Genomic DNA, 16,303 nt, shown 5'->3' with positions numbered 1-16,303 from the left:
AGAGAAATGTTATTTTACAATAATATCGGAAACCAGTTGACTCTGGAAGGGTTGTTTGGGTCACCATTCTGCAAGTCATCGGAAACTTTGAAAAAATTAACATATAAATGGTCTAAAAACCCTGGCAGTCTGATCCCCTGATTTTTTTTCATGGTACCATTATTTGGATGTGCACTTTTGGGTCACCAAAAAACTTTGAAATAGTGAAAAAAAAGATTTAAAAAATTAACCATCATTGAGTATAAATAAATATTTAAGGAAATCCCACTTTCAAGTCGGAATTTAATTCACCGGGCTCTAGAAGTGCATTTTGGGGTCACCAAATGGCAAGCCTTGGAAAACTTTGAAATAGTTGATATGAAAATGAGGTCTAAAAATTGATTATCATTAAACTAATATATTTTAAAGCAATAATCTGCTTTAGTCTAGTCTAGCCACAAATATGTATTTTTTTTTAAATCGACATACCATTGACCAAGTTTGGGGTCACCTTTCTGCAAGCCATCGGAAATATAGAAATACCTATTACAAGTGTTCTCTTTAAACATATTTATTGAGTTATTTCGTTGACTATTTCACAGATTCATGCGTTTCCAGAAGTCCTGGCTATAGGAGACCTCCGGACTAGTCTGTGAGTGATGGCCCGATACAACGGCGCCCGTGACCAGATCCTGGAAAGCTTCGCCCGGCGATCTTCCGGGCAAAGTGCTCAGCGAGGAGCTGGAGGATGTGGAGATGTCCAGGCCGAGAACGGGTGGCTCCTTCTTTTCGCTGATTGTGTGTAGAGTGGGCGCCGTGTGGGGTCGTGGTGGCAGCCCACATCCACCACCATTCCCGATCCTGGGTGGGTGGGTGCACTCAGCGGTCTCGTGGAGTGCTTGGCTGGAATGGGGATAGCGGCTGCTTTCACTGGCTGCCCGCCTCCGAAGAGCAACTGCATCTTGGCCATGGATTGCAGCAGCTTAGAGCTCGGCGAGGGCTGTTTCCGGCTGGAACTGCTGCTACTGCTGCTGCTGTGCTGGTGTCCAGGAGCGGATGCGGGGCACTCAGGCCAAGGGCTCCTTTGGCCCGTCGCAAGGAGCAGCTCATCTCGGCATTGCTGCTGCTCCGCGGAGGCTTGATATCGATTGGCAGGCGTTCCAGTGCCAGTGGCCTGCTGGGATTGAGGACTTCGGGAATGGTCAATGGCACACCAGTGGCCAGACACTCCTGCTCCGCCTCCTTCGCCTTCTTCGCCCCTCCAGCCGGCATAATCTCGCCCAGCAGCTTTGTCCTCGCCTCGGTGATGGCATTTGTAAAGGGATAGCTGTCCTGTTCGTGACCCTCCTCCAGTTCCGATAGCCACAGCGGCGAGGACGCCTTGGAGTCCAGCACGGAGCCGGGAATAGTTCGCTGATTTTTGCAGATCCTCCAGTTGGGCCAGACTGACTGCATCCTCTTTGCGAACGCGTCGATGCCAATCCCGAAAACTGTCCAGCTTGCTATTCATTTGGTCACGTTCCCGCAGGCAAGCGAAATGGATGCGCCGGCTCTTTGGCGGATCCTCCGTGGACTGCGGAGCCGACGGCTTCGATGTTTTGGCCTTCTCCAAATAGCTGAGGAAGCTCTGCTCCAGCAGGTCACTTTCCTGCTCCAGCTGCAGCATGCGGTTTCTAATTAAATAAAGTGAAAAATTAAATATATGTGTATTCTTTCATATGCTTGCATCAAATCAAAAACTGATATTTATATCTGTAGCAAATGTACAGATTATTTTAATTACATTTTAATTTTTTAACACTATATAAAATAAAAAGATTTTGCACTTAAAAAGAACAATTAAAATCTAAATTTTAGAAATGAAATAAAAACTTAAAATTGTGTTAAATATATTTGAAAGTCTTGTATTATTCCTTAAATGCTAGAGAAAAAAACTCAACGTCTGACTTCTAAAGTTGAAGATTTCGAAAACACAAAAATCTTCCTTGAAAGTTTTGTAATATATTTTAAATATTTTTAAGGATTTAAGATTCAACGTACACTTAAAATCGGTTTTAAAAAATAAAAATAACTGGATATTGAAAATGGTTATAGTAGTTAATATTAAGGCATTTTTCCACTAAATATTGCTTGTTTTTCAGATATAAAAGCAACAGCTCAGAGAAATACTAAAAACTCGTAATTGAAAAACATACTTGGCACTTAGTAGGGCCTCATCGAAGCTTGGACCTTGTATGGATGGCTTGGCAGATGGTCTCAGTGGTGTCAATTGTAGTGGCTGCGGTGCCATCGTATTGGTGGCCACAGAATGCGTTGAAGGCTTCGGAGGATTCGGAGGTGGAGGATCAGGAGGAGACGGTCTTGGTTCAAGTGTGGTTTCTTCAGCTGGCTGAACGGAAAGCATTTTGGAGGCAGGATCCCGAGGAACAGGCACTGCTAGAGGAGTTTTTGTGGCAGCCGGATCTCTGGGAAATCATAATGGATAATCATATCCTAGTTCAGCTTAAAAGATATGGCAAATTAAAAAACATACCTGGGATTATTTTCGGGAGGCAGTGGATCATGGGAAACAGTATAATCTCGGGAAACGGGCACATTGGCAGCTTGAGCATTAGTAATGCTGTGCATTGGATAGCTTCCGGTAGCTACTGCAGGAATTTTACTATTAGACACAGATCTGTCTACAGTCGTTGGAGCAATATTTGTTATGGAAGTGGTCGCATGCGGTAGATTAAGACCGGAATCCTGTAGAAGACTGCCAGAAAGTCGAGGAATCACGGGCACAAAGGTGCCTGCAACTGGGATTCCACCAGTTGGAGCCAGGGCCAGCAGTTGACAAGGATATCCTAGACCAGGATATGTGTGTGCCAACTGGGAGCTATCCCTTTGGGGCTCAGCCAGTTGGGGCTTATTCACATGTGGCTTGTTCACTTGGGGCTTATCCCCTACTCCTGCAGTGGCTTCAACTTCAATCTGGGCTGGAACAGGGGTGCAGATCCCACTGGAAGTAGAAGAGTACGACATGGCGGAATTCCAGTTGCCGGGAGCGGTTCCCTTCACGGAGCCCTCCGTCCACATGGGCAGAATGCGAGCAGCCTGCTCCGCCGCGATCTCCGTCTGCTGGATCTTCTCGGCCAGCTGGTGGTGATGCGATTCATAGTGCTCCAGCAGCCGGAATATCTTCTGGACCAGATCCCGTGCCTCCACCGACGATTGCGAGTCACGCTCCACGCGTTTGCACAGCGACTGGATTGGATTGGATTGTATACATGTTATTAAATTGAATTTTAAGGAGGTAATAAACGGTGCAGCGGTTGCCTTGCAGCATATGTACAATTCCATTTCACGCAAACACCAAAATCCATTTAGATGTCAATCATTTATATTAAGTTTAATTTTAAGGTGGTTATAAACGGTGCAGCGGTTGCTATTTAGTATGTGTATGTGTAAATGATATTAAATTGTGTTTTAAGGTGGTTATAAACGGTGCAGCGGTTGCCCTTCAGCACACGTACATGTAAACTAATTCAATTCCATTACAAGCAAACACCAAAATCCATGTACATATGTGTAAATCATTTATATTAAAGCTGCACATGCAGCCGCTGCATCGTTTATAACCACCTCTAGTATTTCCCAAGTGAGACTCACCCGCCAGGAGTTCTGCCGCCTGCTGAGCCGCAACATTTCGGCCTGGTGGCGCAACTTCACCTGGTAGAGCTCGTCCAGCCGCTCCTTCTGCAGCTCCAGCGCCTTGCCCAGGGACAGCTCCACCCGTTCGAGGAACACTTGGCCACTGGAGCTGTGCAGCATTTCATGGATCCACTGCTCGTAGGATTTTCGCGGCGTTTCCGTCTGCAGGTCCGCTTGAACCCATGCATTATGTATGGGCTTCTTATCCGTTTGGGTGGGTGCATCCGTTTTGGAAGCCAACTTCGTCGGGGTTTGGGTGGCCCTACTTGTCCTAGGGATCTTCGCCTGGACGGAGCACTCCTTCTTTTCCGGCGGCGGTTGTTCCAGCTTCTTGCTCTCAAGCCTCTCCTTCTGCCGACCCTCCTGCAGACCCATATAGTGGCCATGGCTAAAGCCCTCGCGATAGCCGGCGTCGAAGCCCTTGTGCAAGCCGATGGCGTACTCCTGTTCCATGGACAGATTGAGCACATTGCCCAGCAGCTGGACACAGCCACAGACGTCGCTCACGAGGTTCTCCATGCGCTCCACGGACACGTACATCCTGCCCAGCGGCTGGCTGGCCTTTCTCTGCACCTTTTCGAGCGATTGCCGGATCATGGCCAGACTGGCCAGCTGCTCCGGATGAAGGCGCGGCAGGCGGGGAACGTCCACTTCCTGAACGGGCAGCTTAATGGGCCCCGATTCGGTGTAGATCACATCATCGTCCGCGCTATTCTTCTTTGCCACAGGCTTATCCCTTTTCGAGTCACAGGGGGGCAGTTTGGTGACCGTTTCGCCCGGGTTAAAACTTTGCCCCGCCTTCGTGAGCCGCTCCCTTTCGCGTATCTCCCGCTTCAGCAGTTCCTCGAATCTCGATGAGGATATCACATCGACGGGCGGGGCACAGGATTTGGCCAGCTGGCGGACATTCTTCATCAGCTGACTCAGCTGCTGCTCCACGGAGTGCAGGGACTGTGAGACGCGGGCGCCCACAAATACACTCCGGCCATCGGCGCCCAGGACCAGCTCGTGCTCCTCCGTCTGGTAGAGACCACTGGTGTCCACCTCGGGACGGGCTTCCAGGCAGGCGGACGGCTCCGTTTGACTGGTGGAATCGCGCAGGGATACTGCAATGGGTGGAGTATCCGCCTCCTTCTGAACTGAGCCGGGCAAGGACCTCCTGATCTCCACCAGCGATCGCACTAGGGCCATCAGCAAACACTGCGTCTGTCCAGCCAGATCCTCCTCGTAGTGGGCCGCCACTATCTGGCCAAGTTCCGGATCCGGTGGCGCATCCTCACCACCAAGAATGTCGCTCAGCACCTGCTGCAGTTCCTCCGGCCGGAAACGGAACTCCGGGCGACTTCTGAAGTCCGGCAACTTGCCACGATGCTGCGTCTCGCTGCAAAAGACCGACAAGGTGAAGTGGCAGTTCTGCGAGTGCAGGAACTCCGCCACCAGGGTGTGCAGCATCATCGCCAGCGGCGAGAGGAGCAGCGAGTGCGAATGGGCCATCTGGACACCGGCGGCCTTGCTCAGCAGCTGACCTGGCAAAAAAAAAGAAAGGATTTCATTACAGGAAACTCATTCAAATTGGTAGTCAGTAAAAATCATGGATAGTTGGCATACAACTCACATCCTTGAAATATATAAAAATATTTTGGTTAACTGTTGCTTTATCAAAAAGATACAAAGTATAGCATAATAAATAAAAATATAAATGTGGCCAATAAACATATTGAAAACAAAATATGGAAGGCTGGCATATGTAAATCCCACTTCCATGAAATATAACAATATTAATTTTAAAGAAATTTTCAATTTATTTTGATTAATTTTTGCTTTATCAAATATATACCATATATATATGCATAAAAAATTGTTTTTTTATTTTTATACAAATAATATGCATACCCACAGAAAACATGTCTCTAAATTCTAAGGTTTTAGGGGCAAAAAGGGTTTTAAAACATTTTAAAAAGTGAAATAAAACATTTAGCTAAATTATCATTTAGCTAAAATAAAATTTTTTTGACCCAAATTTACATCCTACAATTGTTACCAGTTTTTCCTGTGTACATATTATGGCCCATTAAATTTAATGAATTTCAATTTTTTTAAATTCTTACAACCAGTTTAAACTCCTTTCTTTATAAAACTTTACCCAGAGCCGTGTTATTGAAGCAGTGGATGAGTTCCACCCGCAGGTGCGAGTGCAATTCCCGGGCAATGCCCTCCTGGTCCAGCCACTGCCGGAATTTAGGCTCGAACTCGTGCTCCGACAACGCGGCCAGCTCCTCGAGCTGATTCTTCAGCTGCTCCGCCTTGGCATCGTAGGCATCGTCCTGGTCGTTCCTCCGCGTTTGATCCTTATTCCGATCCTTATCCTGCTGCTCCTCCGCTATAGTTGCAAGTGTTGCTTTTTTCGGTCCTTTTCCTGTGCGGGCTCCAAAAACTCGCGATCCTGAAAGTAAAACGAATGACACATAAATGTGTATTATTTGTTGTGATTTTAGTGTTGAGTTGTGTTGAAAGAAAGTAAGAAAAGTTATTTTTTAAATTATTTCATTTTATACTACACATTAAAAAACTAAATTAACTTAAACCATTAATTGGCTGTAAAGCATATCTGCAACATACCCTTAAAATTCCATTGTTTTGTAATGTATAATATATCAAGAAAATTACAATTGATTATTTGATGTAAGCCCATATCCTTAATTAAAGTATTAAATCAAAAAGAGATTATTAAACATAACAAATCAAAATGATTTGATTTATGTTAAGTTTATCCAGGAAAATAAATGTTAATTATTACAAATATGTATATTATCTGAATTAAAAATTAAATTAAAAAATGTATTTTTTAACAACTTACTTTAGAAATTTTTAAAATATAAAATTAACTTTAAATAACCTTTAAGAAAATGTAAACAACAAAATGTTAAAGGCACTTTCAAATTTTAACCTTTGAATAAGGTTTAAAAGAGTTTTTCTTTTGATCCAAATCCATACACACAAAGTAGCTTATTCTCAAATATTCGATTCATATTTTTTATTTTACATGTGGCTTATAATTTTTTGTTTTTTTTTAGTTTTGTTTTACGTTACAAAAATGTTGCTTTCATCAACATTAACAATGATATTCTACCGGCTTTGTATTTTAAGATATTGAAATAAGGAAAAATAGATTTTAAATGAAAAATAGGAAAAAGGTGATTGAGTTTAATAGCTCACCGGTAGCTGAAGTAACACCTGATGCTCCTGAGGGCCGGTATGCTCTGCCAATGGCTGATGCCATCGCCTGCTGTCGCTCCCTGGGAAGCGGTGTCCTCCGCTTGGCGACATCCCTGTCAGCGCTCATCCGCTGTCGCACGCGCCGAGCTGCCGCCGCCACCGCCGCTGTGGCCCGCTCCCGCTTCAGCTGCTCCTCCCGCTCCCGCTTGGCGGCCTCGTGCTTCAGCTCCCGCTCGCAGGCCATCCCGCCCAGCCGGTCGCCCACATCCCGCTGCTTGGCCCGGAACGAGGCAGTTGTCGTTGTCGTCCTTGTCGTTAGCGGCAACTGGCGGGTCTTCATCGGGATGGGGATCCGACTCGGGAATATCTCTCTATATGCGTAAATATATATATGTTTAAGGGGGGGGATATATCGGGGCTATATCCTTTTGACCGCCGCGTGGCTTAGCTGTGTGCGAGTAACTGAAATTTCCGGGCGAGTCGAGCGCGCCACACACTCACCACCGGCGAAATTGTGACAGGTGCGTCGCGGCCTGCGTTACCACCTGGAACATGGGAAAATGGCTGGGAAATAAGGGAGTTGGTGGGTCGACGGCGACCACCGGGGGTTGGTCCTCCACAACGTCAGCTGTCATGGTGAAGGATCGCCGAGCTGTGGCCCATTTTAGAACTAAATTAAAAAATTACAAAGCAACCATAAAAACGAATAAGTCAGCTCTATTTATGGGCATTTTCTACGCACAATAAACATTTTTTGGCTTTGATCCACTTGGTTAAATGTTATTTTAACATGTAAGTTACAAATTTTGTGTAATATTTTATTTAAAAACAAATTAAGCTTTTTATTTAATTGTAGTTAACATAATATCAATTAGCTTTTGTGAGTGTTGCCTTCGATATTTTGCGGCTGACAATAAGCTGACTGCTATGAGTGTCACAGAGAGATGTTTGCTGCCAACGATTTTTTTTTTTGGCGGGAAATAACAATGTTTTAACAATTGTTTGAAAATGAATTTAAAAGGTCTATGACTCTAAGGGCAATTCCGATTTCAGTTTCACGTATTTTAAAACTATAAAAAATTGTTTACATATTTAACAAGAGTGTTATTAAATACTAAGTGCATTTCAGCAGGAATTATGAATTTAAAAGGAGCAAGCAATGGTTTAAAAACTAATTGAGTGTGCAAAAACTGGAGTGAAAGAGTGCAGGAACTGTAGTGATAAACGTTGGAGATGAAAAGCAGCGGAGACGATAGTCCGATATTTTGAAAACATCGATGACTTCGGTGTTTCCCCACCTCTAGTCGATGTTTTGCCATCTCTAAGTCGACTTCCCCGTTTTAACAAATTTATTTTGATTTCTGACGACTAAAGTGAACGGGTTTATTTCTGGCATATTCAGGCTTAATTTTCTCTATCTTTGTATTTGTTAAGCTTACAAGTTCCCTTTTCTTCAATTAAAGTATAGACGCACCACCGAAAGAAGCAAAAATCGCTGACTGCGCATCTTTCTTTGTTGTTGCGCCCAAAAAACACATGTGCGCCGTGGAAGAAGAAGAACAATAACATATCACATGTAAATATTATGACTTTCTTTGTGACGTGGGTGTAAAAATCGACATATATATGTATATATCCACTTGATCTATTTCATCAGAATTTTTGCATCGTCATCTGGAATGTCGGACCTGGACAACATATTCATCAATGTGCGGGCACGCCTCCAATCCGAGGGCGTAAAGCTCTGGGAGGAGCCGTACTATTCCGAGGAACTCGGCAGCATCGAGGGCGCCCTGGAGGTACGAAATTCGACCAAATCTGATCAATTTTAATTTAATGATTACAAATCGAATAGTAGCCAAATTTCCACGACTCGAGCCTCGAAAAGTTCTGGGCACTCCTTCGAAAATAGCTTTCCTTAAAAAAAATATCCTTGATATGTAATTTAAAGTTTATTTGCCATTGTGCCTCAAAGCGATAGGACTTAGTATACATTTTTTAATGATTTTAAACTTTAATGGAAATACTTATTTCTTTTATACTTATATTTCTGATAGGACTTATCAATAATATTTTCTTCAAGTTTTTCCAATTGAGAAAAAGATTACAATACTAACATTATCTTAATTTGGTTTTTAAAACATATATTTGCAGTTTGTAAAATTAAAAATACCCTTATCTCTTGCAATACTACTTGCACTATCTATATTAGCAGTTCTTTTATGGGCCATAATTAAATTTTTACAACATGCTAACGTACTATAATTTCACAAAAAGATCAGATTTTTAAATAATGATCGGTAAACTCTTTATTATCCAACAAATATGAGTTAAAAGATAGAAATACAAGTGCAATATTTTTTTTTAGAATCTTGCAAATGATTTATTGTGATTTATAACAAAGCACATTTGAGTAAAATAATATAAATAGTTGTTAAAATATTTACAGATGAAGTTCTTTATTGTATATGTTTGTATATAAAAACAATATTTTTCAAAATTAATTTATTAAATGGCTTATTTCTCCATAGAACCTGGCAAAAGAGTACTCCCGCACACTGGGCTTCGATATGAGCCGCTGCAAGTTCATTTTGACGGAGCTGCAGGAGAATGCCCTCCGTAAGCTGGCCGCCCGGCGTGAGTTCTCCGCCACCGGAATAGCCACGTTCAAGGTGCGCCGCATTGACAACCGCAACGGCACCACCAACATGCTGGACATCAAGTGTGACCTGAACTCCCTGGGCTCCGGCCTGCAGGCGGTCATCGCCGAGAAACTCCAGTTGCCGGATCAGAACCACGTTAAGTGCATCGCTGCCGGAAGAATGGTGGCTGCCAATGCCACTCTGGCTGCCCAGCAGCTGAAGAACAACCAGCAGTTGATTGTGATCGTGGGCGATGGGAATAATCGCAGTGAAGCCCTCTACGAACGGATCAATCGGGTCAAGGCCGATGTGCAGGCAGTGGTGTCCTCGCAAAATCGTCTCGTTGAGGTGAGTTCATGGGAAAACCAAGCTTGCACTATCTTTCACCAAATGTCAGAGATTTAGAGTTACAATTTCGAGAAAGTATATATATACATATACAATTTTAATGTTTTAATTCATTAAATTTCTCTAGTCAAGAGAAACGTTTAAAAACGGCATGAAATCACTAAACAACAAATAATTTTCAGCATTGCCTAAAAACTCTTACATTATTAATGAAATTAAAAAAGGCAATAGTTAGGCGATCTGTAGGCAGTCAAAAATCTATTTGTTAAATTTAAAAAACCTGAATTAATTACTAAAATATACAGTTTCGGCCCTTGATTTTCTTGAAAAAATTTAACTTATGGAGAAAGTATAATTATTATTTATTATTCTTGCTTTTGACTTCTGTATAGAATTCGCTAGGATAAGGAAAGTTTTATAAACATTATAAATAATTCATTATATTTAAATCAAAATTCTCCTATCGTGATTAATACATTAAATAGGTCTTTGAACTTATATTTCAATACGAGTTTGCCTCGCAAATTAGTTATGAAAGTAGACAAATTGGCATTTACAATACCCACTAAGTTGCATTAAAGGTATTAAAAATCGCAGACAGATAATTTAAAATGTAAATTATTACCTTGCCCCTTAGATGGAGGACCAGAATGGCAGCCCCGTCTTTCTGCCGCCCGCCGAGAATCGGGCCCTGCTCATCGGCTTGGGATTCTGCGAGAAGGCCCGGGCGGCCATGCTGCGCGAGGATTTTGAGGAGGCTCTGCTGCTGCTGCTGGAGGCCGACGAGTCCTTTGCCACCTGCGACTCGCAGTTCCTCGAGTCGGTGGACAACTATGCCCTGCTCAATCTGGACATAGTGTGGTGCTATCTTTGCCTGAAGAACGTGACCCAGCTGCCGGATGCCGAGCGTCGCCTGGCCGTCTGCGGTCGCAACTTCCGTCGCAGCTATGGCGACAGCTTCGAGAGGCTGTACTTGCTGAAGGGCAAGGCCTGTCCGGAACGGGCCCTGATCATGCGCCTGCAGCTGCTCCAGGGCGTGGTGATGTTCCATCAGAACCGACGCGATGAGGCCTTCGAGCGCTTCGAGGCGGCCGGCATGCTGCTGCGGGAGCTCAAGGTCAACGCCGATCAACTGGCTCTCCTCGTGGAGATGGGCTTCGAGGAGACCGAGGCCCGGCTGGGCCTGCGCTCCTGCGAGGGCAACGGCAACGTGGAGCTGGCGGTGCAGTTCATCCAGGAGCGTCGGCAGCAGCTGAAGGATGCCCGCAAGCAGTCCAAGGCGGAGCGGGCTCTGCAGCGCCGCCTGATGCGCTCCAATGCCAACGATAGCGACTGGGTTAATCCGCGCAGCGTCTGCACCCTCACCGAAATGGGATTCGAAAGGGCACTGGCCATTGTAGCCTTGCAGCGCTCTAAGAATGATTTACCCAAAGCGGTGAGTCTGCCTAAATATTTAAGGGACTTCTTTGTCTCATTTAATTCATAAAAACAGAAAATCAGGATTATGACTTTTGGCAAAAAAACGATTTTTTAAACCTTCTTGTCTAAACTAGACGCATAGCTAAAAGGATAGTATTTTTTTTTTGGGAATTTTAGATTTTTTCATAATGGTTTTCATCATCATAAATGCATTACATTCTGTTATTTTACTATCACTTGCATTGGGATTAGTTTAAAAATACTGATCTTTTTGGACACGAAATTGGGACTTTTTGCTGGAAAATATAATATTTTTAAAAATTATTACGGATAGGGAATCTCTTCACAAATCCAACAGTGAACCAAAAAAATATAGTCAACAGTTTGTGTTTTATTTTAAATATTAACTAATTAACAAAACCACTAGACTTTCCTCCAAAAATATATAAATAAAATAATAAATAAATATATTTTACACTTCACTATATCGAATTTCATTGGATTTTCCTCAGGTGGAACTGCTGCAGACCGAGTCCGACGCACTGCGTGCCGCTTTGCCCCAGACGAGTGCATCCGCCGACACGGTCAAGCTGGCCCATCTGCTCCAGCTGGGATTCAACGAGGACAACGTTCGCGTGGCCCTGGAGGCCACATCGAATGACATCGAACGGGCCATCGAATGTCTGTTGCGCGCCTTTCAGAGCGAGGATGAGCTGAAGCAGACCATGGATCGAGTTAGCCGTATGGTTGACTCCAAGGGCCAGGATTTGGATGGTCCCTCCACCTCGAACGCCCAGGCTGCACCCCCATCGCCCATCATCGATGCGGTTATGAGACACGCACGCTCCGAAATCGAGACCTACAAGGCATACGAGCGGTTCAACTCTGACCTCAGCCAAAACGATATGGACTACTTGGATCTGCCACTCGTTCAGGAGGAAAAAATCCTGGCTGAATATCTCAACATGCTGCAGCAGTGATATTCATGCGCCTTTCTATTGCTATATCTCCGCTCAATATTGAAAAAAAAACGAGAACCAGTTGTGGAGATAACAGTAATCATGACTTGTCTATATTGCAAATCGTAGTCTTATAATGGCACTTAAGTGGCATTCAGACCCCCCACTCGCCAAATAGTAACATATAAAGTTTTATAAGCACATGCCTGCCCCTTCTATTGACAACTGCGAAATGTGATTACGCCGAGACAGCGGCAGAATTTACCTTTCCGAGCCACCAGAAACTTGCTAGCGCCTCTGGCAATTACTTTTTTGTTTTCTTTTTTTTTTTTTATTTGTCGCTTGACTTTCGACCCCGGCTCAAACGGCAGCGCTTGATTGGCTCCAGCAGTCGTGACCTTGTCGAGGCAAAAGGGCGCCGCCCACCAAGCTCAACCCCCCCCCCCCCCCCCCCCGCCAATTTAAATGGAATTTTCACGATCTTCTCTAAGATAAATGTGCTTCACAAAGGCTCATGCTAACGATTTTTATACATTATGGTATAATGAGGACATAATTGTCTATGCAAAAAACTATATATATTTAACTATATATAGTTAAAAACAAGAAGGGAAGAAAACTTCGGCAAGCCGAAGTTCATTTACCCTTCCAGCTACTGCAAAAAGAAAGGTAACTTTAAAACTGAGAGACTTGTTTGCGTAGAAACGGACGGACAGACGGACGGGCAGATGGAAATGGCTAGATCGACTCTCCTAGTGATGCTGATCAAGATTATATATACTTTATAGGGTCGGAAATGTCTTCTTCACTGCGTTGCAAACTTCTTACTGAACTTCTTCTTTTGTTGTCAACTATATATTGTCTAATCTAATAAAATAGTTAATCATGGCAAGATTTGGACAAGAAAAACAACATTTACAAACATTTAAAGATGAGGGGCGATAGCCCTACAATTATTTTGACCGCAGCTGTACCATGGCCTTAAGCTAATTTATACAGAAAATAACTAAATGATTACTTAATATATAGTTGAGAGCGGGTTAAAATAAATATATAAAGTTTGCAACGATTTTTTTTAATATTTACGGGTTGAAAACAGCTTGAGAAATTAGGGTTCAAGAAACAGTAGATGTGTCTAAAATATGAGGTGATTGCAAGACAATATCGATATGTTTATTTTCCAAACGGTTTAGCGGAAGAATAGAGACTTAATTGAAAGGTTGATAATATGTAAACTTTGATTTGTTTAATTGAAAAACAAAACAGATGTAAAAAGATAGTCATTCGATTTTAAACATTACAGAATATCAATACTTTGAATGCGCAATATTTTATGTTTAATAGGTTTTAGAGGATGTAAAACATATAGTTTTTGAAGAATCAAGAATTAAGACATGTGATACATACGTTAATGTATAAGAGCAATGTTAAAGAATACATTTCAAGTGTAGATAAATAATGGCCATTACATGTCCAAAGACAATTTGTTGCCACAATTTTATACTTTGAATAAATTTTTAAAAAGTACTTATATTAATTTAAATTCTTTCCCAAAGAAAATATATATTTTAATAGTAACTAGTAAATTATCTGAAATCCCCAGTCAAAGGCCTTAAATAATATAATTGTTGATTGGAAAGCAGCTAAGTACAGATTGAAGTAAGCGAACGACACTTGAACCTCCCATTTCCCCATTAACCCTTCTCGGTTTCAAGGGGGTCGCATGCGTGCCGTAAGTGGGAGGTGACGTCGGCTGTAGCGGTAACACATGGAAGCCAGAAGCTGAGTCAACCGACTTCCTACCTATATTTACTTCGGATCGGTCTGTAATAATAATAATGGCTTCGTCTTAATGGAAGTCGACAGTGACTGAACCTAACCAATGAACCCGGAATGATATCAAGATGATTTAAAACCAAAGTTAATAAAATTCACTTAGTTTTTTATGTTATAAGAAGATATATATTTGTATGTTTTCAATATATTGGAATAAGTCATGCATATCAATTAGCTTGTATTAAATAATTAAATTAATTTGCTTGATTTCCGTAAGTCTTTTGTTACTATTAACAAATAGTTGATTCTATCAATCATTATTTAATCTTATTTTCCGTGACAGATATTTTAATCAAATGTTACATGTAACGATTAATTTTTATTTAAAAGATTTCGTTATGGATTATAGTTTTGTGTTCTTTGTTTCGGGCTTGTTTCTAACGTATAATTACTCTGGCTTTACTTTTTGCCACTTTAATTTTCCGATTGTCATCGCCAGTTTGCCGTTTTTGTTCTGGGTCTCGTTTTGTGCCGATAAACAATTTCATAATTCAGATGTATAATTTTAATTTCATCATTTTAAGCGTTTAATTTTTATTTTTTCTTTTTTACGATTTTTGCCATAATGACTTTCAGCATTATGCGCAACTGATACGCAGCCAAGCGCAACTTTTGGACATTTTAACGTGGTCTGGGTCCGTGGACATGGACATATGTATCGACATGGAGAACCAACTGGGAATGAGAACGGTTCTGGTTGGCATAATTCCGGGTCCGGGGAAGAAGCGGGGCAATCTGGTCGTGGTCCAAACGAGTGGGTGGTGACGCAGATCACTGGGTGCTTTTGATTTCAGATTCAAAAGCACTTGGCAATTGTTTGCGCTCTCCGACAGGAATTTCCATATGTCCCCCAGTATCTAGTTTCCACTGAGGGAATTATTGTTATTTAAATTCAGTGATTAGCAGGGCTCAGATGCATTGTCACTGGCGGTCTTAGTTTGATATATTTATATATTATCTATCTTTGGTATGTTTTCTTGTGCCTCTGCCTAATTTAAAATCCCCGATTTTTTTTTTTAACAAAATCTAAACATGGAACATTTTGCGATTTTATTTACCCACATTATTTAGCGTTCAAAAGACTGATTGTTTGCCATTCACTTCAAGCAAAGTTTTATATATTTATATTTATATAGAAACTTTTTATATTTACGCAATATTGTTTGTATTAAAGCCTTTGCAAAATAACATTGAATTTCTTAAAGCTAAATAAGTTTAGACAGTTCAAAAATAAGAACAAATTTTTTTTATCGATTTCCCAAAAATGGTTTTTAAATAAAAAGTAATTTGTACAAATATCAAAAATATGTTTAAGAAATTTACGTATAATATATATATTTTATTTTATTTTATACATCACTTGACATTTATTTAAAAATATATTTTTGAGTAAAAACTTAATCCCCCGATTTGATTAGTTCTGCCAACTCATTGGCGTGTTTATATCATTCTTGGGTTCCGATCCATTAGCGTAGGCCCCGGAATCGCTCCAGGCCAGGTACAAAGTGCGCGCGTTTTAGCCCTGTTTACACGGCCGACTGGCTCTCGAAATTGGCACTAATTTCGTGGATTCAGTGTTTCGGGAAGGGTTTTTATGCATATTTTGGCATTTCATTGGATATAAGTACAGTTGTCCGATGGCACAGGGCTGCAATTAGTGCTTTCCAAAAAGACCGGCTAATTAAATCTTTTTACTGCGTGTCACGCGCACGCAACTGGGAAATAAAGCCACACACAAAAGAACAGTTAGAAACAGGGGCGTATAAGGGTGTTTTTATAAAAGGGGGCTTTTGGAAACATAGATATTCAAACAGGTTTTCAATTAGTGCTTTAGCACAAGCCATTAACTAGTTACAAGTTCTGACAACTCGAGGTAAAGTGTCGGTTTCGATTTTTAAGATGGTTTTTCAAGGTTGCCAATTCTGATCGCCAGCACTCTTAGTGGTTTCTCGAAAATTTAGAACGCGAATTCTTTAGCTTTGCGTGGTTTAAAAAACAATTTTTATATCAAACAATGTTTCCAGTTTGATTAATATTTAAAGACAGCAAAGACATGCTTTTCTGACGTTACTTATTTCAGTTACATATCCTCTAGGGGGTCTTTAGGTCCTTACCCCTTGCGTACGCCCATGAGCTAAGCAGGCAACATGTTGCTGGTGTGACGACCGGCAGCAACATGTTGCCGCCCACACGCAACAACAACGAAGTTGG

General features: G+C 41.9%; 2 protein-coding genes across 2 annotated transcripts; one reads left to right on the top strand and one right to left on the bottom strand.

Annotated features, from left to right (window-relative positions):
* Positions 1-456: 456 nt before the first annotated feature.
* On the bottom strand, positions 457-7,651 carry LOC128260925 (uncharacterized). Its single transcript, XM_052994277.1, is given in 10 exon segments — positions 457-817; positions 820-1,021; positions 1,024-1,401; positions 1,403-1,652; positions 2,175-2,444; positions 2,513-3,225; positions 3,631-5,198; positions 5,816-6,115; positions 6,889-7,558; positions 7,631-7,651. Coding segments are annotated over 9 exon segments (4,263 nt in total). The 5' UTR covers positions 7,229-7,558; positions 7,631-7,651; the 3' UTR covers positions 457-575.
* A 544-nt stretch (positions 7,652-8,195) lies between these two features.
* LOC128260924 (NEDD8 ultimate buster 1) lies at positions 8,196-12,359 on the top strand. The gene is made up of 5 exons (XM_052994276.1): positions 8,196-8,464; positions 8,546-8,687; positions 9,420-9,878; positions 10,516-11,313; positions 11,810-12,359. Exons 2-5 carry the CDS (start codon positions 8,568-8,570, stop codon positions 12,275-12,277), a joined length of 1,845 nt encoding a protein of 614 aa, XP_052850236.1. The 5' UTR covers positions 8,196-8,464; positions 8,546-8,567; the 3' UTR covers positions 12,278-12,359.
* The last annotated feature ends 3,944 nt before the right edge of the window (positions 12,360-16,303 follow it).

This window comes from Drosophila gunungcola, assembly GCF_025200985.1.
Source record: "Drosophila gunungcola strain Sukarami chromosome X unlocalized genomic scaffold, Dgunungcola_SK_2 000046F, whole genome shotgun sequence".
In the NCBI taxonomy this organism is placed as follows: Eukaryota; Metazoa; Arthropoda; class Insecta; order Diptera; family Drosophilidae; genus Drosophila; species Drosophila gunungcola.
The sequence above is the reverse complement of the archived record's forward strand: the minus strand, read 5'-3'. Positions and strand labels throughout refer to the sequence as shown.